The following is a 25,666-nucleotide window of genomic DNA, read 5'->3' as shown; positions in this document are numbered from 1 at the left end:
ACACTATGCACTTCATCAAGATGATATAAAGCTGGTGTTACTATAAATTTAAAATAAAAAAAAAAAAAATCCTTGTTTTATTATTTGCTTTTTAGCAAACAACCCCATGGGTCTGACTATCTGTTTAAACAAGATGGCTGAGCTGCCTGCCAGCCCACTGCACCACCCCACAACATTTATTCAACAAATGGGTTCTTCTAAACTTACCTGCTGTAGGGCTGTAGCTGTGTCACTATGTATGACCGTCTCAGAAAGGAAACATGGGATGCATCAAAATCAAAAGTCTTCTTTCCCGTTTCACCAGGCTTGTGGAGTGAGATTGTGTAGTTTCTAATGTCTCCATTTACTTTGATAGGCGGATCCCAGGCCACCAAAATCTCACTTGAAGACCATGCCTGCAACCTAGGAGGCAACAACCCAGATGGAGCAGAGGGGTTGGTTTTTATCTGAGCTGAGGGACTGGTGATGCTACCCTGGCTGTTATTTGCTGTCACAGTGTAGCTGTACTCCATGCCTGGCATTAGGGTGAAATCAAGATACCGGGTTTCCAGACCAGAGTAAACAAGCACACCATCCCTCCTTAGGTCATAGCTTGTGATTTTGCCATTGGGCTTATCTGGGAGTTTCCATGTGATTTCAATTGACTCCGAGCCCATGACCAGCAGCCTGGGAGCTTCCATATTTAATGGTGGAGCCTCCATGGTCATCACAGACTGGGATGTGCTAGAGGTGCAGCCCCCAGCAGTACAGGCGACCAATGCAAAATCATACTGCGTGTAAGGCTGCAAGTTAGAGACCAGCATCTGCAAACTGTTGCCCGGATAATACTCTTCATTGCCTAATTTCAATATGTACTTGGTGATATCTCCATTTTGTATTTGGGGAGGTGCCCAGGATGCACTGATTTGAGTGGCACTGACAGCCTGCAGAGATGGGGGATCCACCAAGGCAGGAGCTGCTTCCAGTGTCCGTATTGCAGCTGGCTCACTGGTAGAGCAGCCCCCCATGGTACAGGCAACCACTGCATAGCTGTACACCGTGTAGGGCAGCAAGTCCTCATCTATGTAGCTGAGAGTAGCAGCGTCAAAGCTGAAAGGATAAAGAACATCATTCTTCAGCAGCCTGTATGACTGGAGAATGCCATTGGGCTGTGCCGGGGGTGTCCAGGATATGAGCACTTTATGGGGGTTGGCTGACACCACAGATAAACTGGGGGCAGCAAGACCTTTTGGGGCAGTTTGACTAGTCTCTGCCACTGTCCAGGAGCTGTCAGCGTAGCCTGCTGCATTCCAGGTGCGTATTTTATATTCATACCTTGTCCACGGCTGTAATCTTTTATCATTATAGGTGAATGTATTGCTTTCAGTGTTATATTCTGTGAAAACAATTTTCTCATCTTCTGTTGTTGCTCCATGCCCTGCAACAGTCTGTTCTGTGTGTCTGTGAATAACTTCATAGCGAATTATTTTTCCATTTGGATTAATTGGCTGCAACCAGCTCAGTTCAACGTTGGTGGCATTCACTGCCTGGATTACAGGTGCCATCTGGGACACTGGGGGAGCTTCATCTGTCCAGAGTGGCTGGGGTGGAGAGCGAGTGCAGCCTGCTGCATTGCATGCCTCCAGCACAAGTGTGTACAGGGTGTACGGCTCGAGGCGCCGGAAGAGGAACTGGCGAGACAAACCACTGTACTCCAGGTGGTCATCACTGAAAACATTGTAGGTCTGGTGAATTAAGGAAGAAAAAAAAAGAAAGGAAGGCAGGGAAGGAAGGAAGGACAGAAGCCAGGATAAAAGGATAAAAGGAAAACAATTTTTGTTAATAACCAGTAGACGAGACCCTTAATCTTTGCAATAGGGTAAGGACTATTAACCAATGATTCAGAAACTTATTCTTGCTAGTAACAATCAGCTCACAAACAGATCATGGATACAAAAGGAATGTTTTGATCCAATTTTCATTTTTTTTCATTTTGAATGCAGTAATAAATCACTTAGTGACAGTTTTCATTATATTTGATTGCTATCAAGTTTCATTGCAAGGCTCTCACAGGCCAGCAGAAAGCTTCTCACAGACTAGCTCTAAAGAATATCACTTAAGGGAAAAAACCCTCCAGATAAACCCATCTAGTTGCAAACCCTGCAGGTAAAGTTTACACTCAGTTGAAACCATTGAGCTAAAAGACATCTCAAATTTCAGAACAATATTCTATTAAACTCAGGTTTTCTACAAACACATTTTGGTCATGTCCAATTTCATGATGAGTAAGATTATGAGCTTTCATATGCAGCTTTCTATGTATTAAATGAACAATTTGATTCAGTGTAAATGAAAATTTACAGTCACAGAGTAGCACAAGAATGTTATTATTCATTTTAATATAATGACAAGCATAGAGAACTCACAGAGTGTCTTCGGCTTATACAGGACTTCCATATTTTTTTAAACTATAATGCATTAGATTGAGTAATTTTCAGCAAAAAAAAAAGGTTTTAATTTGATATTCAGCATTTCCCTTCTGTTTTTAAATCAAGTGAACTGTCAAGATGAATATTACCTTAATCACGCCATTGGGTTGGGAGGGCTCTGACCATTTTAGCAGCAAAGCCCTGCCATTTTCTTTCTTTTCCACAGTGAAGTTGCTCAGGCCACTGGGTGAAGCTTCCAAAGTACGCACAGATGTCCAGGGGCTTGAAACCTGCCCGGCGTTGTTTACAGCTACGACATGAATATTATATGTTGTGAAAGGTTTCAATCCAAATAAATGAGCCTGATGCTTTGTTCCCTGAAGCAAGAATACAGATGTTTGAGTTAGTTAAAAAAGTAATCAGCATCTGTGGTTTATGTCACTTGGAAAATGAGGCCTCAGCTCTGGGTCACTTCTGACTGCTTTGCAGAATACCCCATCTGGTTACTAGGATTTTTTTTTTTTGTGTGTGTTTTTCTATGATTGAGCCTCAAAAAGAAATTCTTATAGTTTAAAAAAATTATCTATCATTATGATGGAGCCTTTGGAGTGAATTCCATGGGAGTCCTCCACAGTCTGAATCTCAGCTAGGACACAACTTACAGGTCATTCAGCATGTGTCTGAGTTTGCTCAGTGAGGATGAAGCTTCCTGGAATTGGACTCAAGCTCGTAAAAACCTGTGGTACACAAGTAATGCCTGCCTCTACAGAAATCTTACACATCTTGTGTGTACATGTGACATTTCATAGGCATGCTGTCCTATTCTAGCTACTCAGGCCATGGTAATCGGATAAACAATTTGTGAATCCCACCAGGCTCAGCCAGGGCTGCGAGGACCGGGGCTGACCTGCTGCCAAACCAGAGCACAGCTCAGCAGAGGGGTATGGTGGGGATGCAGGCTGATGGACATCAGCCAAGGCCAGGAGGGGCCACTTGCATCCCAGCTCACCCCAAACATCTGAAACAGACCTGACACTGCTCAGGCAAGGAGAGCCTCAGCACAAAATCTGATCTAGGCAGGAAGGCAAAACAGCCATTGAAGTATTTTGAATAGTCACAAAAGGCACAGTGACCAGCAAAGAACAGGAGTAACACGTTCCAGTAGGAGATTGTGCAGATGTGTCGGATCAGAGCAGTAAACACAAAAGGAATTCAGCTGATCACTGATATCTTTAATCTCAATTTTAGCCGTACTTTGGCATGAATTATATAGACCACAAGAAAGGGAGTGCAGGAATTCAGTTGCCTTCATGTGATAGAAAGAGCTGAAGTCAATTTCCCTGTGTCAGTAAGTCATATTAAGTTGCTAAATGCTAACATTTCCAATTGTTTAATATTTAAACATTTGTTAAGCTATCAGACTCAGAAACAAATTTTAAAGAAATATTAATTTCTTTTTTTAAATATTAAAAGTTAGATCATAAATATTTAAATAGTTATTTCCTCAAAACAATGAGTTAGTCTTTTAGATAAATATAGCACAGCGTTTGAATGACCATTATGAATATTAAATCTGAAGATGCCACAAGTACAGATTATAAACATACTTTTCTGATAAATGATTCCTTTTTTCTGTTAAACAGGGCAAACACTAGCAAGATTAATAATGCAAAAAAGTATAATTCTTTGTTAGGAATTCCCAGTCATCACTGCCAAAAAAGCATAAGCTGAAATGCAAATAGCAATCACCTCGAACAGATTATATATAAAAAAGCTCTGGCTGCTGTGGGACATTTAGAGATATCTTTTGTCATAAGAAACATGGAAAGCATGTGGGCTATAAAGCAAAAACATATGTATATTGTCAATAGCAGCACCTGTTCAATTACAGTTTATTTCGATATGGAGAATTTCATTCAGCCCCTAGATGGCAATACTATCAAACACTTTTTGTAACATGAGTACTTAATGATTAACAACATGCGTTCAGTCATCCAACATACTCAAGGCAGCCATTAAAAAAATAACAAACCTGATTTCATTATAGATTCTTTTAATAAACATTTATGGCTTAGATCTTGAAAGTGGAAGCATTTAAACTGCCATAGCCAAAAAACCTACACAACCAACTGCAAAATTATGAACTGCAGGTTAAAGAACCATGTTTAAATCGAGGCTCATGCTTAGCATAAAAATCTGGCATCAGAAATTATGTTGGCACCAAACATGATTAAAATTAGCTTTACAATTGGATGTAGTCTGTATTAATAGTTTTTATGAGGACAGTTATCTATTAGGTTTTCAAAACAGAACTTTTAAAAGCCTAAAATTTACATTCTATGGTTCGGGGATGGGGATGGGAGGAAGGGAGCACACAGCATTAAATTACTGCCCCTAAACTGCTACACAGAGGCTCTCTGAAGGTACAAACACATTATTAAAAACATCAGACAAAAAGCAAAGGCTCTGCTTTTTAATTAGCTGCATCATTGGGTGAGTTTTTTTGACAGCAATGCTACAAAACACTAGATTTATATCTTTAAACAGAAAACTGGCATATTTTTCATCACCCTCTACCATTTTCCCAGTAAACCCCAAGATTTAATTATTTACAATCCTCACTACACTTTGAAATGAAACAAGGATGGAGGGATTTCCTTGCCTGTAGTTCATCATGTTCTCTGGAGACTGCTAAACCATTCCTTCCAGGGATGACTTTTATCCCTGGCTCCTACAGATACTTCTTGAAGAGCAAACGGTTTACATGTATTTTTGTTTTGTTTGGTTTTGAAGTAAGCTCAGGGGACGTACTCCCAGAATACAGAGCCACACTTTCTCCCCCTGCACTGCTGCCATTGCCAGCTGTGAATTTGCTCAGCTCAAAGGCTGATGCTGAAAAGAGTATGGATGGCAGACTCGGTGATTCATTTTAAGAATCTCTTTATGTCCTCCCATGACATTTTCAGCCTAGAAATACCGTCCTGCTGGAATGGTCAAATATAAATTGTAAAATATACCTTGTACTGATAGCACTGTAACTTTGGCTTCAGTGGACAGCGACAGCCTTAAACAGGCACAAGAACAAAATCTGGAATATTCTGGAAGACTGGAATATTCTCCCAGTCTTCCTCTGCAAAGACATAAACTCATATTTCCCATGTTTACACGTGCTAACAGTCCAGATTTCATTCACCATTAAAAGAAAACCAACAAAATAAAATTTTAATGTGAACATTAAGATGTTCATAGACTGGCTGACCATGAAATCCAATGGACTTCAAGCCCATGCCCTCCTTTCTCTGTCCCTAACTGTGAAGCATTCACACTCCATCAGTCATTAAATGAAGAATATTCCAGCAAACATTTAAGTGTGTATAATCTCACATTTCTCCTCTGTGGCCCTTTCATTCTTTCCATGTAAACACTACAGAAATGGACACCAGACAGAGGAGGGAGGTTGTGACAAGCCACTGTGACCTGATCACATCCTGTAGCCCAGAGCTCAGCCTTTGGCACAGTCCTTGCTTTTGGCAGCCTGGTCTCCTCCCCTGGTACAGCTCTAGCAGCACCACCACTATACCAGGCAGGACCTTCGGTTTTGCTCTGTAAAGTGCTTCATATGCTGCCAGTGGCAGCACAAGCTGTTAACAGCAACAAATACACTCCTCCACTAATTCCACTCTTCTCACTGTAAATTAGGATAAAAGTTATTTAAAATAAAACCTTGTTTTAACACATTTTTCCAAACATAATACGAGAGAACATGAATAATGAATAATGCATTTGTCAAGATTTGCTTCAGATTGCCTTTTTTGTTTGTTTATTTTTTAATTCATGAACACAGAAGTCACTTAAAGTCTGGAAACAAATTAGCATAGTCTTTCATGCCATTCAAAGGCAGTAGCATCCATAATGCAAGGTGCCTGCCTTCCTCGCTACCTCTTGGTCCTCCTCCAGGCACGGGCAAGGCTGTGCAGCCTTCAAGGGTCTGATGATTTTACACTGCCTACTGTGATTGCTTTTGACTACTTGAAGTGCCCCTAAGGTGGCAACAGGGTCAAGAGGTCTTTGTAGGTTGAAAATGATCAAAAATTAGCATTGATCTGTAGCTGTCAATAATACTCTGCACGGGTGGACTCCCTGCACAAATGTTTAAACTGCATACAACTACACAACCTAGTCATCTTTGAATCTATCGATCTGATGAAGCAGCACTTCCAGGGGTGTCACTCTAGGTTTTTCCTCTTCTTTCAAGGCAGGTCAGCTTACCCAGTTGCCTAGGTCTCAGGGAATGAGTTCAAACTGTAACAGACACATCAGAAGATCTCTGAACCACTGAAGAGCTGCCCAACAGGCAGTTTGAGTATCTGTCCCTTCTTCAGGGGTAATCATCAAAGCTCAGCAAGTCATCACCAGTCATGTTAAGGTTCGGCTCTGGTTTCTTCTCCCTCCCTATCTTCTCTTTGTACCATAATCTCAACTTGGCAGGTATCTTGAATAGCTGAATAAAAAGCTAGTTCATTCTTTCTGTAGCCTCTAACTAAACCCAGTGGCATCAGACACTCTCACACTGCTAATTGTAGCGGTGGCACAGGGATCCAAACCAGCTCTTTCATAACCCATGCGCATAAACAATGGGAAGGCTGTTCAGTAGAACATCCCCTTGTCTAGAGGCAGAGACAGGAAACTCTCCCTGGACAAGGGAGGAGAAAGCTATGGTCTCCTGACAGCCAGAACATCAATCCAACCATTGTCTGATTAAAATTTTCAAATTCTCCATCAAGGAAGTAAAACAGATTCCTCCACACGTGACAGAAGCAAGGGAGAATGCTTGGGAGTTTATAAGGATACTCAGTTTATCCTCACCTTTGTCATTATTATCTTATCCAGCCCCCTGTCTAATCCAGACTCTTTGCTATTTTCTGCAAAACACTGGGAGCACTTCTACCTTGACTCTGATGTTCAGTCTTCTCTCCCAGACTATTCTTAGCCCCTGCCTTCACTCTAAACATTACACTGAGCTCAAATTCACATGCAAACACTAACTCGTCCTTTGGGCTGCCTTCCTTTTCGGCCTTATATCATGCACACTGTGTCTTTTCCATTTAAAAAATCTACTCTATTCCTAAAGCCTTATGCTCAGATTCACAAGGATATAACTTATGGATACACAAGTAATCTATGAGTCTATTCCTGTAGCAGTGCAGACTGGAATATAAATTATTCCCATGGTAGTACTGAAAAATCTTAAAGGTTAGTCAAACAGAAACCAACATGTTATTCATTTAACCAGATATTATCTTGCCTACAGGTAACCAGAATTTCCATTTTTACAAGAAATTGATGTTGCACTAGTTGTTTTCCTTCCAATTTGTATAAAAAAAAGTTAGATTTTACATTTTTTTTTTTTTAATTTCAGTCTTCAAATTTTACATTTTAAGAACTTTGCATCCCATTTCAGAATTTTAAAACTGCATTTCAACATGTATGTTTAATTTTAAATAATGACTTGATTATTTGATGTGACCCAACAGGCTTTCAATAGCAGCAAAATATACACAGGTAATAATTTTTATGGTGAATAAAACCCCAAAGAATAAAACTAGACAAATATTTAAATCACATTTTTAAGTTCATAAATCCAGATAGTCCCTTATTAAACCTGAAGTAATTTTTAAACATTTTTGCCTAGGGAATGTTCATCCAAATTGTCTTTTGTTGGGATGAAAGGACACTCTTCCTTTCCCAGCCCTGAGATGGATCAATGCAGTCTTTTCTTCTACAGTGGCTAGGAAATTACATTCAAAAATTCATTATATTTGAGTCTGCTTTTCTATAAATAAATATAGGAAATTTTAGTTTAAAAATGTATTAGAATAAATTCAGCCCACAAAGTAAAGCACATAAAATAGCTTCTTATTAAAACACAAACGTTGATTACACAATCATAAAAATATTCTTTCCTTGAGATTCCTGGCAAAATGTTTCCTTTTTCTTTAACATTAAGAATGTTCTTGTATTTTATTTTTGAGACAAACTGTAGTTTTGCCATCAACACCAGAGAACACAACTTTTCTCTCCTCTGTGACCCAATGTTCTCATATTTTCCTAATAGCACCACTCTAACAGCATTTTTAATAAAAACACTGATCTGCACACCCTGTTTCACTTGCCACATAACTGAATCATTTCCTGTGCCAACTGTCCTACATGGGCTTGTGGACTGTACGAGGAAGAAACCTTTAAAAACAGCAGTAATCTAAATTCAAAATAATCTGCAAATAACAACAATTAATACCTGATAGAAAATGACTACATTGCAATTTATTTTCCTCCTTCCTGGCAGGGCATGTGAATTGCATGTAGCTGAATCTATCTCGTGGAGTTGCTGCTTATTTTCACAGTACACAGTTTTCTCACCTGGCACACCTGGGACCTGCTGCAGTCTCACCAGGCATCTGAATCCCCAGCTTTGACTTGAAAGCAAAGCAACACAAAGAAAACTAGTATGCATTGCACATTAAAAAGAAATCAAATAAAATCAAGTTGGCCTTTGGGTAGTAGTACACTTTTAAAACACCAATGAAACTGCACTTTTGATGGTAAAACCTTAAAGAAACCTCTTTGGGCAAAGTCAACATTGCTATTCAGTGAGATTCCTCTCCTCTCCTCTCCTCTCCTCTCCTCTCCTCTCCTCTCCTCTCCTCTCCTCTCCTCTCCTCTCCTCTCCTCTCCTCTCCTCTCCTCTCCTCTCCTCTCCTCTCCTCTCCTCTCCTCTCCTCTCCTCTCCTCTCCTCTCCTCTCCTCTCCTCTCCTCTCCTCTCCTCTCCTCTCCTCTCCTCTCCTCTCCTCTCCTCTCCTCTCCTCTCCTCTCCTCTCCTCTCCTCTCCTCTCCTCTCCTCTCCTCTCCTCTCCTCTCCTCTCCTCTCCTCTCCTCTCCTCTCCTCTCCTCTCCTCTCCTCTCCTCTCCTCTCCTCTCCTCTCCTCTCCTCTCCTCTCCTCTCCTCTCCTCTCCTCTCCTCTCCTCTCCTCTCCTCTCCTCTCCTCTCCTCTCCTCTCCTCTCCTCTCCTCTCCTCTCCTCTCCTTTCTTTCATAATTATTTCTTTAAAATTCATCAAACATCACTGAATGGCACCTTCTCAAAAATTTATTTCCATCTGTATTTGTCTAATTTCTACTAAGAAATACTGAAATCCAAAAAAAGATTTTTCTTTCTGCATGACTAAATAAATCAAATAAACCAAAATATCAATGACATGACATTCCACTATAGGCACTATCTAGAGGACAATGTCAACATGTTTTCCTAACATTAATATTTTATCTCTAACAACACTCACAAGACCTAGTGTATAATAAACCATAGTTTTTCACCTTATTTTTCCCCCCATATTTTTCCACTTTAAGCCATGTTTATTACTCCTGTCAGTTAGAAAGTGAGGTAGAAGGAAAGTAGCAGCTCTTTTTATAAACTGGATAGATGATGGGACAGTTTCCCATAAACTTTGGGTTTACTCAGTTCAAAGCTGACATCACCATTTATCCCAAATGGTACTTTTGCATTCAATAATCATGTTGAATATGAACACCTAGACTAAGTTACTCTTCAAAATAGGACAGGCTACACCTGAAGGAAAAAAAATAGTACTGTTTGAGACACAATAGAGCATAACATAAGATACATAACAGTATCACAAAACAGTTATGTGTCACCTTTGGAAAAATATGCATATCATGTATGTCCTGATCTTTAGCTGAGTGGGGCGTTCTTTGTGGAGAGCTGGTGGGAGTGAGAGAGGAGAGAGCAGCTTCATCAGCAAAGACTTCATGGTATGTAAAATACAGCACGATATTAAAGCAATGTCAAACCCTACAGAACTGAGCTGGGAGATTTGTGTGCCATTTCAAACTCACACAACACATAATGGGGAACCTGCATAAACACATCCAGGTAGTGCAGAACTTGCAATTTGCCTTGGTCACAAAGGGAATAGGAATGAAGCATCTTTCAGGTGGAGCTTTATAATCTGAGGTAGAAACACATCTTCAGGGAAGGTAAAAAGCTAGGAAAGTCAAGCACACAAAGCCTGGTTGGAGTTTATGCCTCTTCGTTACTAATGGAGCACTCGTCCAGCTGAACTTCAAGATTATGTTAACATAAGTACTACATGCAGTGTTCCTGATGAGCAGTGACTTTCTATCCAATATTTGTTAACATTTAGGAGTGGGGCTTCTCTCATGGATTTATTCCATAGTGTCTGTAGACATGGCAAGAGAAAAAAAAAATAACACTGCTGCTGTCAAACAGCAGCTAGAGCCTAAGGGCTCAAACCTGCAAATGGTAGGGGGTACATCCTTAATACGGAGCATTAGGGGGTTAATGTTATATTTTTTCCTAATGCTACAAACCGTATTTTCCATTTGATATTTTGGCTGATGGCCAGAATCAGAACAAACAAAATCTGGACTGCTACATCAGTCTTCTTAAGTCTCATATTTTTTTTTTTTTATTTTTTTCCCCTAATAATGTCCAGAGTGGTAGGAGTTTTATAAACCAATGTAATGAAACCATGAATGTTTTTGTTATCCATAAAAATGGGTAATTTATGTCCATTAACTTCTCAACTCAAGGTATCTTGTGGCACTCAGTTTTACTTTGTTGCAAAAAGAATGTGCTTTTGTCATGATCAAATAGCTTGGCTTTTGGCTTCATCTGAAGTTTTGTTTTACATGAATTCACATTGCCCCTATTACATTTTTGACTTCAAATATGTGTGCCATGAGATGCCTTCTTCATCTCCTTCCAAATAACATAAAGTATGATAATGTGAGGAATAGGAGCTCTGAACACTGTAAAACCTTTTCCATCTGATCTTAAAATGACTGGGATGCAGTATCTCAAAATTTCTCTTTTCTGTAAAATTTGAAAAAGAGACTTTGGCTGTAATTTTGGCGAATTGAAGACAGAGAGGAAAGACTCCTTGGTTTTCCTCTATGAAAGCAATTATTTTTAATTTTTGCCTTTGCACAGCTCAACGGCCATAACAGGGAAAGAGAAAGGTAAAGAGAAAAAAAGAGTTTGAAGAGAATCTTTAAGGGGACTTGTACAAGGACACTCTGAATCTTAACACAGATTGCAGGGGAACTCCCACATCAAATTCCTTGAAAATGCCACTGAATGTCAGTTGTGCTCCATAAAATCAGGACTTTGCAGCTATATATCACTTTTCATCATAGGATCTCACATCATGTTACAAACATTAATTAATTAAGTCTCAGGATATCCCCCTCTGTTCCTGTGTGCAGCTTCAGGAAACTATAGTTATTGGTTTAGATCCCATTTTACACAGGTACAATAGATGTGTCATATTATTGTTAAATGCAAGCTTAGTTTATTCCCCTTTCTCAATCATTCTGAGTCCTTGTCTCTCTCACCCAACACATGCAAAAAGAGAGCAGTTCTAACTGCTGCTAAGTAGAGGAAGATAGCACAGCCTCCAGGCAATTCACAGCTTTAAATCCCTGCTTTCTGCCAACACAATGGGAAATAAAAGCAGCATTTTAAAGGAGACTAAAAGGTTTTTACTTCCTATTTTTTATTCCTTTTTCTCTGCCCTGTACTGAGCAGTCCTAGCTCTTCATTCAAACTTTGCCTGCTCTGTATGTAATCACTTCTGAGAGACATTAAAAGGTAAGCACAAACAATTTACTTGGAGCTACATTATAAAGGCCAAAGTTTAGTCTGAGTATGTGACTGAACTTAAAAAGTCACCTTTAAAATGAACTGGGTATTTAAAAAAAATTAAGGCCCAAAAAGTACAAAGCCCAATCTCTCAAAAGGCTTTTTTCTTCACCAGGTTTTCCATTCCTTTCCTCAATGCTTTTCACTTCCTACATGAAGATACCTGCTCTCCAAGCAGAGACTGGCTGAAAGTAAAGGAAGGTATGCAGGTAGCCATTTGGGAAAGGTGCAGTCCAATTATGCCAGTATAAGCCAGGAAAAAGGGATTTACTCTGCACCTTTTTGTACAGAGCAGGCACCAGCAGAAGGCCAGAAGCACACAGTGTTTATGCAGGGAGGGATGACTTCTCTCTTTTCTGTGCCTGGAGGGAAGTTCAACCTATTTTCTGAATATTAGCAGGGGGTATTGATCAGACACACATTTAGGTGTACACTCAGGGACATATTCCTCAGCAAAGCACAGCTTCCCATCAAAATACTGAGAGGTTGAGCAGAGATCTGACACTTTCCTTCCAGATGTGTATGGGATGTTCCCCTAGATTTTGAGTAGGAGATTGCTACAAGGGATCCCTGCCCCTGCTGGTTGTATGAGCTTGTGGAGAGCCTTAATGAGTAGACTGAAAAGCCCCCATGGTAAAAAGGATGGTAAAAAGGAACATAAATCTTGTTTTCCCATTGCACCTGCCATGGACTGCCCTGTGGATGAAAAGAAGAATGTCCAATAAAGAACAAGTTCTGTATTTCTGTGTCCCTTAGCTGCCACAGCTGTGTCTTGCCATATGAAGGCTTGGAACCAACTCCACATTGAGGAAAGGCTTAAAAAGAACACAAGAAAAAAGAGTGGTAATAGAGTTTGGTAGAGTAACTGGAAGAGAATCTGCTTTCACATTTAAAATTTTGAAACCAAGTAAGCCAAAATGAAAGTGGATGGATGAACATCCAGATCTCCTAGGATCACATGGGTATAATTCCCTCCACTTTAAGCTTACAGGGCACACTGTTGGAAAGAAACTCACCTTGACACAGCATATGAAGCTGTGTCTGCAGACTGCCCATTCCCATTTTCTATGCTGTCAGGTGAACGCTGAATTCATATACATACACAGAAAAGCAGACAGCTATGTCTGCTGCAATGGGATCAAGGAAAGCAGCTAGCTAAACTTCACTTTGAAACGCCTAAATAAACGCCTAAATAAAACAGAAACTTTCATCGCGTCCTTTCGTTAGTCCCTCCTACTATGGGTTGGGCTTCTTAGTGCAAAGCTCCTGCCAAAAGAGAAGTCTGAGCTGCTTGTGGCTTTCACCGGCCAAATGATTAGTTAGGGAAAAGATTAAATATGTAAATACTGAAATATTACTTGAAAACTGAAGCATAACAAGTTTGGATTCTGTATTTTCCTTGGATATTTAAGTTACTTGAAGAATTCAAATAGATCATGTAAGCTTAGTAAAGAACATACTGTGCTGATTTCTGAATTGAAAATGTCTTTACAGCCCATTATCGACCCCAGCATATTAAGTTGTAAATCCAATAGTTTCATTGTCTCATCTATTGATTAGCTGCATGTGTGCATGTTATAAATGAGCAATCCAAAGAGAAATTACTACAATTTAGTCATTTTGGGACAGACTTGCAAATGTATTTAAGTGCCCAAGTATGAGGATAGGCACTATGGATGGGAAAGAGTCACAATGTTCTCCTACATTCTGACCCAAACCTTGTGTAGCTACTGTCCTCAGTTCCTCCCTACATTCTGCACAGAAGGAAGGACGTCTCTCCAAAGAGAAAGTCTGATGTGAAGCTTAACCTCTGTTTTGAATGGCCTGTCAGAGAAGCCACACTCTTTCTCATGACAGACAGACTGTCAGACAGACTACATGTGCCATCCAAAGTATATAGCATTCACAGCTGTGATTTTTTTTCTTAAATTCACTTAAGACTCCAAGAGAAATAAAGGCAGTAGCAACATTTTTAATCAACACACAGCATCAGACCATACAGATCTGCTCTTTCTTGCTTCTTAAAACGAAACACGAAACCATTCATAGCTTCAGAAGTTGAACTGCAGCAGTCTCAAAAGACTTCTAAATCAATGTAACCTTCCATTTGCCTTTTCAAGGATGCTGGATCAGGGTCTTCATAAGCAGAAGAACAAAACTACATCGTGAATGTAGAGGGCATCCAACCAGAACAGGGATTTGCTTTAGTTAATCTGAAGCAAATGTCTATTTAGTTAATACTGAAGCAAACGTCCTCCTGATCTCCTGATTTCCTCACACAGGCCAGCATGTTGGACATGATCTTCAGTATGAGATCATGTTACTTAAGAACAAAGTGTTACTCAAGTGGTTTAAAATTTCCATTAATACCCTAAACCAAATATCAATACAGGGGTTTGTTAACAAAGCAAGTCAAGGTGTTGTGATATCCAGGACCAAAAAGAGAACAACTGTAGCATGATAAAGATCTATTGCAAATTTTTGTCTCAAAAATGTCTTATTTTAAAAGCCACATGTTCTCAACTCTGTTTTTTCTCAAAGGCAGTACTGTATTTGACATTAGGGCAACTAGAGCTCAAACTATTTTGTTACCTGGAAAAAGGTGGTGTTTTCTTTCCCGTTTGCTCTTGGGGTCTCTATTCAGTCTTTTTAGACCTGGACTTCCCAGTAACATTAAGCTCAGCACTTAAATATGTCACTGTCTTAAGCTACAACTCTAGTATAAATCTCATGATTTATTGGTACATCATGGGTCTAGTATTTCTAGCACAGACTAGTATTAGAGAAAATCTAAATTATCATCTGTCTTGAACCCCTGAAAGAAAACAATAAAAAATAATTTTATTATACCATAATGACAAGAATAATACTTCATCTGGGAGGAGATGCCTTCTGACTTCACATTAATTCCTTTTTAAAGCCTGTTGAAATATAAGAGCTCTGAAAAGTTTCATTCATTTTGTTTGTGCAGTGTAAAGTTTTTTTTATAGTGAAAATACAGAAAATTTTTCATTGTAAGGAGTCCACTTCCCTCATTCTCTTGCAATATTAACGGTGCATTTGCAATTCTGATCTTATGGGACAATTGTAAACTTGGTGTCTTTTTTTGCAGCCACTAGAGTAGCATCTCCACACTGAATGGAATATTTGTCTCACTCTAGGAACTCTGCTCTGGATTGGAAAAAATTAATTGATGCATTCAAACCTGCAGGAAGTGGACTTAGAAAAATACTTGGAGCAAAATTCAGAACCAAAACAAGTAATGATTTGTGCTATGCCCCAGTACATTAACTAGATCCTGGGACCTCTGTACATCTTCCCATTGTGAATATACTGTTCCTCAGTGTCCTTTTGGCACACAGACAACACACTCCAGGGGTCTCACTGGATGGATCAAACCCCAGCAAGTCACATCATCTCCACCTTAGGGTGGTATGGGCACAGAACTGTTTAGAAGACAAACATGCTACCATAAAAGAGGAAGGTGGAACAGCCACAGATTAATTCAAAGAAGGCAGCCACAGCTGCAAAGTCAAAGGGCTTGAGGATGTTGTACTACAGGTCCAGCTGCTGCTCTTGAATCAGCCATAGGATGCCTCAAGTGAACATCTACGTGGTTGTCTCCCAAAGCTTTGCCTGTGTAGCCACACAGCCCCCATTAATACAAGACCTTTAAAGGACATTACCTGACTGAAGCAGTGTCCTGCCTGTTGTAAGGACTGCAGGACCCTCAGAGTATCTGGAAACAGAAACAGGTTCCTAACAAAAATCTGAAAAACACAGAAGTTATTTTCTACTAGACCCTCAGGATGGAAATTCCTGCTTCCTATATCATCATAGTCTCAAACTGTGCTCTTAGGAAGGAAGGCTGCTGAAGGGAAAAGAAGGGAGGAAGGAACAGTTTTCACAGTTTTGACTGTAGGAGTAGAGCAGCTTAAAGGTGCCAGAGGTGTAAGAGGTGATATTTGATATGCTAAAAGCTGTAACATGGCACCTACTAATATGGTGAGAAACATTTCCTTGAATCCACCGGCAACTCTGGCAGCAAGCCCTCCACTTCATGGGTAGAAACCTTCTTTCCATGCTCATAGTTTTTCTTGGCACTCATAAAGCAGTTCAACAAGCATATCCTTTCCAAATCATCTGGCCTGTCAGATGCTGATGGAGGGACATCTGTACCAATCTCTCTCTTTCTTTAAAGACCAAAGAAATTTTCTTTAAAGAATGCTAAAGAAACAGACTTGAGAATACAACAGTGGTTTTGCAGTTAAACAATAAAATCCATCTGTCACGGGTCCTTGTGAGTAGAGTATTAATACACTTGGATGCTCCAGATCCCACTTGTCATGCATTTCTGTAACTTTGGTCAGATAAAAAGTTCAAGGTGCTGTGAGAAACATTTGTGGTTTATGAGGGGATGAACTCATAAATCGGACTTTGTTTCCTCCTAATAGAGATTATATATGTAAACTACTCCCACACATTGCAGATAAGTTTTCAGACTACTATCCTCACAAGAGTCTACTATTTTTTGCCTTCCGTTTCTTTGGAAACCAACTAACCAACCAACCAACCACAAATTACTTATGTTTGGATGTTTTCATTCGTGATCGTACTGCTTCTGAGAAGCAAGAAGAACAAATACAAAGACTGTTGTGAACTTTATTGAATCTGATTAACTGTCTGGTTTGGGCTCAATTTAAATTTGTCAAGACTAAAAGTCCCCTGTCATCTTTTCCCTGCTCCACGCACAAATGAGATCTTCACACAATTCAGAAACTGTGCAAGGTCTGAAGACAAATACCAGAGCTGCTTGTCAGCTCCTTCACCAGCCAGCCAGCCCAGACAGCTAACTCGCAATCTCCCTTCCCTCATCTCTCTGACATTGCTCAGTTGTGCTTTCAACGTTGTCAAAGCGCATTTCGACCAGCCTGAAGATCCAGTAGGAACTGGGTGCCCTTGCAAGGGTGTGGAAGTTCCTGCCTTCAAAGGGGCATGGGAAGGGGGAGCAGCAGCTCTGCTGGCACAGCAGACCCAGAGTGATGAGAGCAAAAGGAGGTAGGGGTGGCAGCAGTGGGGCTCAGAACCCCTTGGCTTCCAGCACCCTCTGGGGAAAAGACAGCTCCAAGTGCACATTCCCTGAACCACTGATGTGCACCCAGCCAGCCTCATCCCAAGCAGGGAACATGGCTGTGCTAAGCTGATTTACCAAAAGGGCTGGTATATTTGAACTATCAATATCTGCACATGATTTAAAGCAGGAGGGGTCAAACTCAATACTCCAAACAACATTTATTATAAACTTCTGTGATTTTTCCTCTTCGAATGGCCATCTCAGAGTTTTCCCTTTACAAACTTAGCAGCTACATGACTATTTTTGAAATGAAATCATACTGGCTAATTGTTCAATTTATATATTTACAATTTAATTCCCACCTTGTGTGATGAATCATCAGAATCAGTCTGTAATGCACCTGCTGACTGGATAACTACTTCCATTTTGTTTTTTGTCTTTCAGCTATTTTTAATAAATTAATTCTTAAGACTGCCAACTCTGTTAGTAAAATCTCATAGAGCTTTTGAGCTTTGAAACCATTTTAATACACTGCAATTTTCCCAACAATCTGAAAAACAACAGAAAGTCCCATTATAATCCAAAAGAATAAAAAGAACGCTGCACTTTGAAATGACAGCTACATTTTGAATTTCTTTTTCATACCCAGTTAACTTTATATACAGCTACAGTAAAATGTGATAGTAAATTTATACCCCTCCATTGTCACCTGTTCAAAATGCATTGGAATATTCAGGGTTTTTTTTTTTCTGTTTCTAAAGTCTCCATCAGAGCCTGTGTGAGAACTGGAATAAATAAGCAGCCACATTTTCCCATACTGGAAAAGTTCCAGAAGGGAAAGGGCTCTTAACAAAGCTAAAGGAGTTTTCAAGACACTTTCTATTTCCATACTTGTTCTTTTGTATGCTAGGTTGCCTGCCATTATGTTTATGTAATTCTGACAGTGTTCTTAATGACACACTAACAGATTGTAAAACACGCTGCTGGCATTTACTTGTTTTTTATATTTTTAAAACAATGTCCTTCATGTAACAGTAGTTAAGCGCGGCAGAAGGACATCATTAGAGCCATGGTTAAACTGTAATTTACACCATTAGGAAGGCAGGAGCAATTTTTATTGCCTGGCAATTTTCTTGCTGAAATATTTGGACCATATGGCTCAATTTGTGTAATAACCTTAATTTCAGCACCCTTCAGGTCTGCCTCCATCTCCTACGGAATGGTAAAATGCGGTTTAGCAGAAAAGGCAACTGTCTATACTTAGAGAGTTGAGATTAATAACATGTCACGTCCTGTTTTTGGTGAAGGAATTCGAACAGCAGCCAGATGGTATCTCTACAAATAACTGTCAGGGGTCTTGATCTAATCAATACAATGTATTAATACATCTCCCTTCGCTGCTTCTCGAGGGGCTAGCGTGCAACATCTGGAAAGATTGGGGGGACCGCCAAGTAGAAAGCTGATCCTTTTCAGAATCAAACTGAGCCCAATTAATTTTTCATGTATACTTGATAACTGTTTCATAATGAGCTATGCGTCTTGACGGAGTTAGGGTTGGCGGCATGAGCGGCTTGTGCTTCCTATCCCCATTCAGTCCACTTACAGAAACCAACCCATTAATCAAACTATCTGGCATAAAACTGAAATCTCAGCTCAGCAAGAGATCAATAACCATCCTTAAAAAAAATCCCCACAACCAGAGCAACAACAAAGACCCCACCACAGAAAATGGTTTAGTGGGCAAAAGTATCCAGGCATGACATTAGTAATTACTTTAAGAAAAACCAAAACTCAGAGCCATACTCACCTGACAGGCACCTAAACCACAAAATTTAATATTAGCTTCCTGTCAAAAAGTAACATTTAAGTCCATTAAAAATACACTGCCATTCTGCTTTCTAGATACAGAGGCCATCTGGCCCCTATTCACCATAATTGCTATTACAGTCTCAAAAATAATATTTATATAATGCTGTAAATTAACAGACGGACACCCATTCCCACTCCCAAAGAGCTTTCTGTTGATAAACTCATCTTCTAGCACCATGCAGATATTAGGGTCTTGCTCCCTAAAGGAAGAGGGGACAAGATTATAGGCAAGATTATACATGCATTCCAGGGCTTTTCATAAAGTCTGAAAAGAGAAGAGAGGGAGAGGTCACTTGGCAGGCAGAAAATGGGAAACTGCAACAAGCATAGGGGAGATGAGCTTGAATGAGGCTGTGAAGCTGAGTGATGGGAATGCATTCAAAAGGGAGCAGTAAAGAGAAAGGACAGGAGGTCAGCTGAGAATACTAAACTTATCTTGCATAGGACACCCCACGGCTGTTTGATGAGAATGACTTTGGTGATTGTAGACCTGGATTAGATTCAAATGGAGTCCCCAGTGGTATGAGGTTCTATGTTATATTACCAATTCCCACGAGTCCTACGGCTTGCTTTTGCTGCCTTTTTTTTTCTTTAAAAAAAAAAAAAAAGGTAGGATTCTCTGTTTATCAAAAATACCCTTTCCTTGCTAAAATTCCCTTTGAAATCTAAGCATGTGACATAACACTTCTCTGCCAATTTAAATAAAAGACCTTATTTGTGGAGGGAAGTGGGACTGGAAGGTAGGATGGGGGCTGAGGAGTAGCCTTTCTAATTATCAGCTGAAGAATTCCTGTATCTGTAACTGTTGGGCATGACCCTGGGGATTTTAGGAAGCTGCCCTATGACTTCACCAACAAAGAGTTGCCTGATACATCCACTTAAGGACATTGGTTAAATGTGAATTAAAATCTAGTCAAATCCAATTAAGCATTTTTAAACGGATATCTAATTTGAAAAACAGCTGTACATATTACCCAACAAATTTCTGCCTTCTCCTTCTTCATTTTTATTTTCTACTTATACATGAAAAAGCATCTGTAGCTTGCTAAAACATTGCTTTTTAGAGCTGATTTAGTGCAGTCACATAACTGGGCACAAAGGGAATAATGTCCCCATATTACATCTTCCTAACAAATTATACTTAATAAGATGAAGCTTTGTGGGGGTTTCTGTTTTGTTTATTGGTTTTTACAAATTACAAAACATTCTGTCAGTGCTGTTTTTCTACACTGTCTGGTTAGCTTGATCTTATTCTCTCAAACGAAATGCATACACAGAAAAAATCACGGAGAAAAGCATAAATTAAAAGCATATATAAAAACATATATAGAGAAACAGCATATGGAGCATTTATGCAATCTCATTTTAGTCATCAGCCTTTAAGCTTTGTCAGGTGGTCCCCTATTCTCTCATGGCTGCAGGTGCACACCCAGTAAAGATTACAACTTCTAGAGTGCTGCCCACCACCATCTTTCTGCCAAAGAACACCATATTTTAAACCTGTCAAGCTGCATCATTCCATTGTGTGGGTTAAGAAAGCTGATTAATCACTGTAAAAATCAACCACCTTCTTTGACTGACACTTATCAGTAGTGGCACAGAAGTGGACCACAGGAAAGCAGTCTCATGTAAACAGCTGCAGCACAAGGATGGTCAATGTCCATGCTTAAGATGTTCTGAACATTTCATGGTCTGTAGAGGACATTCATGCTCTTAACTAGGTTAGGTGTCTGAAGTCAGACATTGTAAATATCTCTCAAAAGACTTAGTTCTACATGTGTTTCACTCATCAAAAAAGACTACACAATGGGTGAGAAATGGACTTTGCACACGGAGAAGCCCAAGGATAAAATACACCAGATTTTTCCAAATAGGTAACTAATTTATTTGTAGAAGAAATTACCTATTGATCCAGGCACTCTGGCCTAGTCAATTTAGAATATGGTTAGGTGTGGTCAGACATAACAGTATCAGTGTTTTTACTTCTATCTAGTCCAAAAATTTATTGAAAGACAAAATTATGTCAGCTTCATGTAGCACACTGAATGAGGGAGAAAATATGAAAGAAAAAAAGAAGTGGAACAAACTTCTTTGCTTTAACCTTCACTAATTCAAATCACCAGTTGCCTGACAACATATTAAGACCTCACAGACACCAGACAAACCTTTCCTTCCTAATTCACAAGGATTCTTTTTTTCCTGGCAGAGTTCCAGCAGAGTCTAAAGCTATGCTCCTGTGGCTGCTGGAAACATCCAGGAGACAGTGAAGTGGCCTTGTTTACGGCAAGGATGGTATAAATAGAAGAGCTGAAGCCTCTCTCTTTCTCTCTCACCATTCCCCTCCAGTTCTATTACTACAGTACTTTAAAATCATCGAAGTTGTGCAACAATCCATTTCATCCTTTCTGCTCTAATTAGGCAATTCTACGTGTCTGTCTTGATAGGTGAGGCTTACTGAAGCACTTAATCAGTTTCTGGAGGGGTATCATAGTGCCAATCCAAATGCTTATTTAAACAGAGCTGTACTGCCAAATCCAGCATATTCTGCAGCAGCATGGAAACAACAAAATCTGTGAGACACAGATTGCCTCACACACTTTTTTTAAGCAGCCTTCAATGTGAAGAAGCACTTATTCATCCTGTGCAAGCTTAACAGGTCTAGAGATTAAAACATGGAAAGCATTTTACATTACTGGGCTTTCCTGGCAAATAAAACAATTAGAGCAATTCCAGTACAAGCCCTTCCTGAAACTGTGCTAACAAGACTTTGAATCTTAAAAACTGCATTTAAGTCAAACAATTCATTTGCAAACCCATCACATACAGCACATACATAGTAGGTGAGGATCATTTCATTGAAATTAGAAAGCAAATGTCTCTATACATGAGAGGTCACCAGTTGTTGTACATTAAAATCTTTTCACTGTTAGGCATAATTAAAATACTCTAACAGTGGTTTTAGTAATTTAAACATTGCAGTATTGTTGTAATATTTTTCTAGGCTTCAAGAGTTCACAATTGTTTGGTCCAATCAAATCTGGGAACACTGGAGAAGTTATCACCCATCAAGGTAATTACTTTCAAGTTGAAATAATTACTCCATCAATGTTAATGGTCTTTCAACTTCAATAAAGCACTCACCTGCCGATAATCACAGCTAACCTCTTGCTCTCATGCAATTCCCTCTCTATTTAGCAGGTTATATTACAGCCGTTAGAGTGGTCACTTGTCCTGAACAGCTGCTGAATTTCACTTTGATCGTCTGTGAACCATAAAAAAATTAGTCATCTGTGTATGATTTCCCCTAACCCATAAGCCCTTGCAGAGCTAAGGAGGTGATCTTTTGGCTGCATTAGGGCACTGCTGAGCAGCCATCTTGTTTCTGGTGGTGGCCACTTTCCACTGCCTAACAGCAATACAGTAGCCTAATTAACTTTTGCCCTACACTGCCATTTACAGCTTTCACTCATTGCTAAGTAGCACATCTTCTGAATTTATGGCATGTACAGGGATTCCTTCACTTACACTCATCCTCTTTTCTTAGGGTGCGCTTCATTTCCCAGGCATCTGCAATAAGCATGTATAAAAAAGTTTCACCGGTGCCTCTCCTTGGCGTATTTCTTTCCTATTCTTGTGGTTACAATCTTCATTACTTCTATGAGAATGTTGCCATGTACAGCACTGAATACTGCATTACTGAATAGTCTGTACAAGGAAGTTAATCACTATGTGGTATCTCACCTCCAATGCTGCCAAATGTTCTCTATATGAGGAAATAGAAGTGAAGGACTACACAGGAATGCAATATGTATTTTTAAATGTAATTAATAGAAAGAAACTAACTCTGGATGCATGACTCCAGATATCTGTAAAATCCTGCATAGGAGCCTTAAATATATGGCAGTGCTGGCCATTCAAAAATATTTCTGATATATTATTTTTGATATGGAGGTTTTCAACAAGTAAACTATACCTAATATTCTGACTCAGTTTATTTGATATGAAAATTCTGTCTGCTTATATCAACACAATCATGTTAGCCAAAGCGTCATCCTCCTACCAAAGTCTTTATTACTGCTATTCTGCAATATGTCTACAGATTTCCCTGTCACAGCACCTGCCAAGAGAAGCTTGGCCAGTGCAGTTATATACCATCTCCCCAAATAATGCAAGGGAAGCAAATATGTGTTCTCAACTGTTAGCACAGCTGCATCCAAATCAGAGGCTTTGCTGGGGCAGTGATAGCAGCTAAGAGACATATTAATTTTTTCACCTCAAGCTGGCATGGTTATGCCAAAAAAAAAAAAAAAAAGCCTTTAAGGATAAGTTTGGCCTGAGAGCCTCATATTGCAGAACACATCGTGAGAAGACCCGTGCATAGGTGCAGGATTTCCCAGGAGTAAGGCCTATAATGCTTACACCTCTCTCTTGTATCCTCTAACAAGCACTTTGATCTACACTTGGCTGAGGAGACCTTGATTCTACCTAATAATAATAACCGGGGGGCAGTGCACATAGCAGGCAGTTTTCCTTTTTAACCCCCTGGATGCTTTTCTTTCTCCTAGTGTTTTCAAACAGCTATACATTTTTATGTTTTTTTACTCATCTTCCTGGCTTTGAATTCTCCTGCTCCCAATAAACAATCAAACACTTGATATAATTGTCATGGGAAAACCATCATTACACACCCACAAAATGTCTGTGAAGAAATGTCCAAACTTACCCACAGTTCTACCTCACAGCAACACTTGGAATACAGCAGTTAAAGAGCTGTATTCTTTGATGACATTTGGCAGGCACTCATTGGCTTTATAATGAAATCAGCTCTGGGTTCTGTATTCATAGGCTTAAGTCCTAAGTTCACAAGAGTGAGAAGCTTGCTTTGACAATCTAGTCACTTTATGCAGATTTCTGTAAATGAGAACCTACTGCCAATCCATTCCCCTGTAAACACATCTGTCTCATGTTAATGCTTTCAAGACACTAAATATGACTCCTGCTTTAGAGGGTTAAAATGAACTGCAAAGACATTGTGGGAGACACTTGTGCTGCTTTAACCAGTCTTGACTTTGCTCTGCAAATAAACCAGAATGTCAGTTTAACTCGCTGTCACCTAACATCTGTCACTACACTCCTGGCCAAACAAGCTAAGGAAATGGGTGACACTGCTCTTTAACTGTGAAGAATCAAAATGGCTCACATGTATGTCACTCACTTCTAATGGTGCAGGACACCCTCTCATTTCAGGGGTAACAGCTTCTGCTCTGAGAATTGAGTTCTCGTTTTTATCTCCACAGGCAGTGTAAAATTTCAAGGGGTCAGTGATAACCTTAATGTACTAGACAGCCATACCTTTGACATATTAACTCAAATACATCTTAATGAGGAGTAAATAGCTGGATTTGGGGAAAGTATAGTGGATAGGTCTGTTAAATTGTTTCAAAATGCACAAGATGCTTCTCATTTGGCTCTGCAATGGATGCAAATGAAGCTGTCATGTAAGAACAGTCTGCAGGGACATTAGCAAAATCTTAATTGTATTTCTCCTGTAAGTTTTGGTCAAGCTTTAAGTCCCGGGGCAAGCAACCAAGGTGCAACCCACAAGTGCAAGGGTGGGATCAGCCACTGTGATACTAGCATGGCTTTTTTTTCTGGAATAATCTAATGGGATAAGAATGGAGTCTAACAGATTAAATGAAGGACCAAACTCATTGCTTTCTTAATACTTTAAGTCTTACTTGTAACATGGAAGCTCGTGAGAAAGAATGACTAATGGCATATCCCATGAGGGAGCTCCAATAGAGATGCTTTAGGAGATTAAATGATTTAGCCTAGTACCCATGAAGGCTATATTTTAAAGGGGCAGAAGTTTAATCATTGGAATTCTAGTTCCTTCAATAAAATTACATTTTAATTAAAGTATCTCATTCACAAAGCTGAAGTTAAGGGTATATCAGCAATTTCATGATAAAATTCTATTTTTAAGCATCTATAACTTTGAAAGTTGGTGTCCAGGTTTTTGCCTGCTGGGATAATTGATCTAGCCTCCTGCAGATATCTTTGATAACAGGACTCCATGCACTTTATGTCAATACCTTTCATTCAAAGCTTTAGCTGTTCTGCTATATTCAGAAGAGGTAGGATTCAGATCTCAGGTCCTTGGTATAAAGCAGCAACAATTCTGCTTAGTTAATGCAGCTGCAACAGCTTGAAGTGAGTGCAACTGATGGAGGAGATGTGCAAAAAGATTTGTCCCCAAAGGGTAGTATAATATTTTAAGTAAAAATGGGTAGCAAATACCATAATTGACCCATGTTCACGACAAAGGACAGTAGAAAAACCATACAAGCCAGCTTTGCTGCAATGCTAGTAGAACAGCTATACATATGCTGCCAGAATGTCATTTTGATTCAGGGTAGTGTTTGGGGAAAAAAAAAGATTTTGTTGCCAGGAAAACACTAATTCAGTAAATAATAGCTTGTTAATCTAAAAGGCTTTTAACTGATGCTGTTAAAGAAACACACTGTAGCAACATTATTTAAAATACCATTTTGGTAGGTTTTATTGCCCAC

General features: G+C 39.5%; 1 protein-coding gene across 6 annotated transcripts in view; it reads right to left on the bottom strand.

Moving 5' to 3' along the window:
• The window catches only part of USH2A (usherin), a 374,152-nt gene that overhangs the window by 28,701 nt on the left and 319,785 nt on the right, over nt 1–25,666 (bottom strand). For all 6 annotated transcript variants that reach the window (XM_053974132.1, XM_053974137.1, XM_053974131.1 and 3 more), the window contains 2 exons: nt 2,558–2,785; nt 208–1,724 (listed from right to left, as the gene is read on the bottom strand). In XM_053974132.1, the coding sequence (XP_053830107.1) occupies nt 208–1,724; nt 2,558–2,785 (1,745 nt within the window). The remainder of the gene's footprint in view (nt 1–207; nt 1,725–2,557; nt 2,786–25,666) is intronic.

Source organism: Vidua macroura, chromosome 3, assembly GCF_024509145.1.
Source record: "Vidua macroura isolate BioBank_ID:100142 chromosome 3, ASM2450914v1, whole genome shotgun sequence".
Classification (NCBI taxonomy): domain Eukaryota; kingdom Metazoa; phylum Chordata; class Aves; order Passeriformes; family Viduidae; genus Vidua; species Vidua macroura.
The sequence above is the reverse complement of the archived record's forward strand: the minus strand, read 5'-3'. Positions and strand labels throughout refer to the sequence as shown.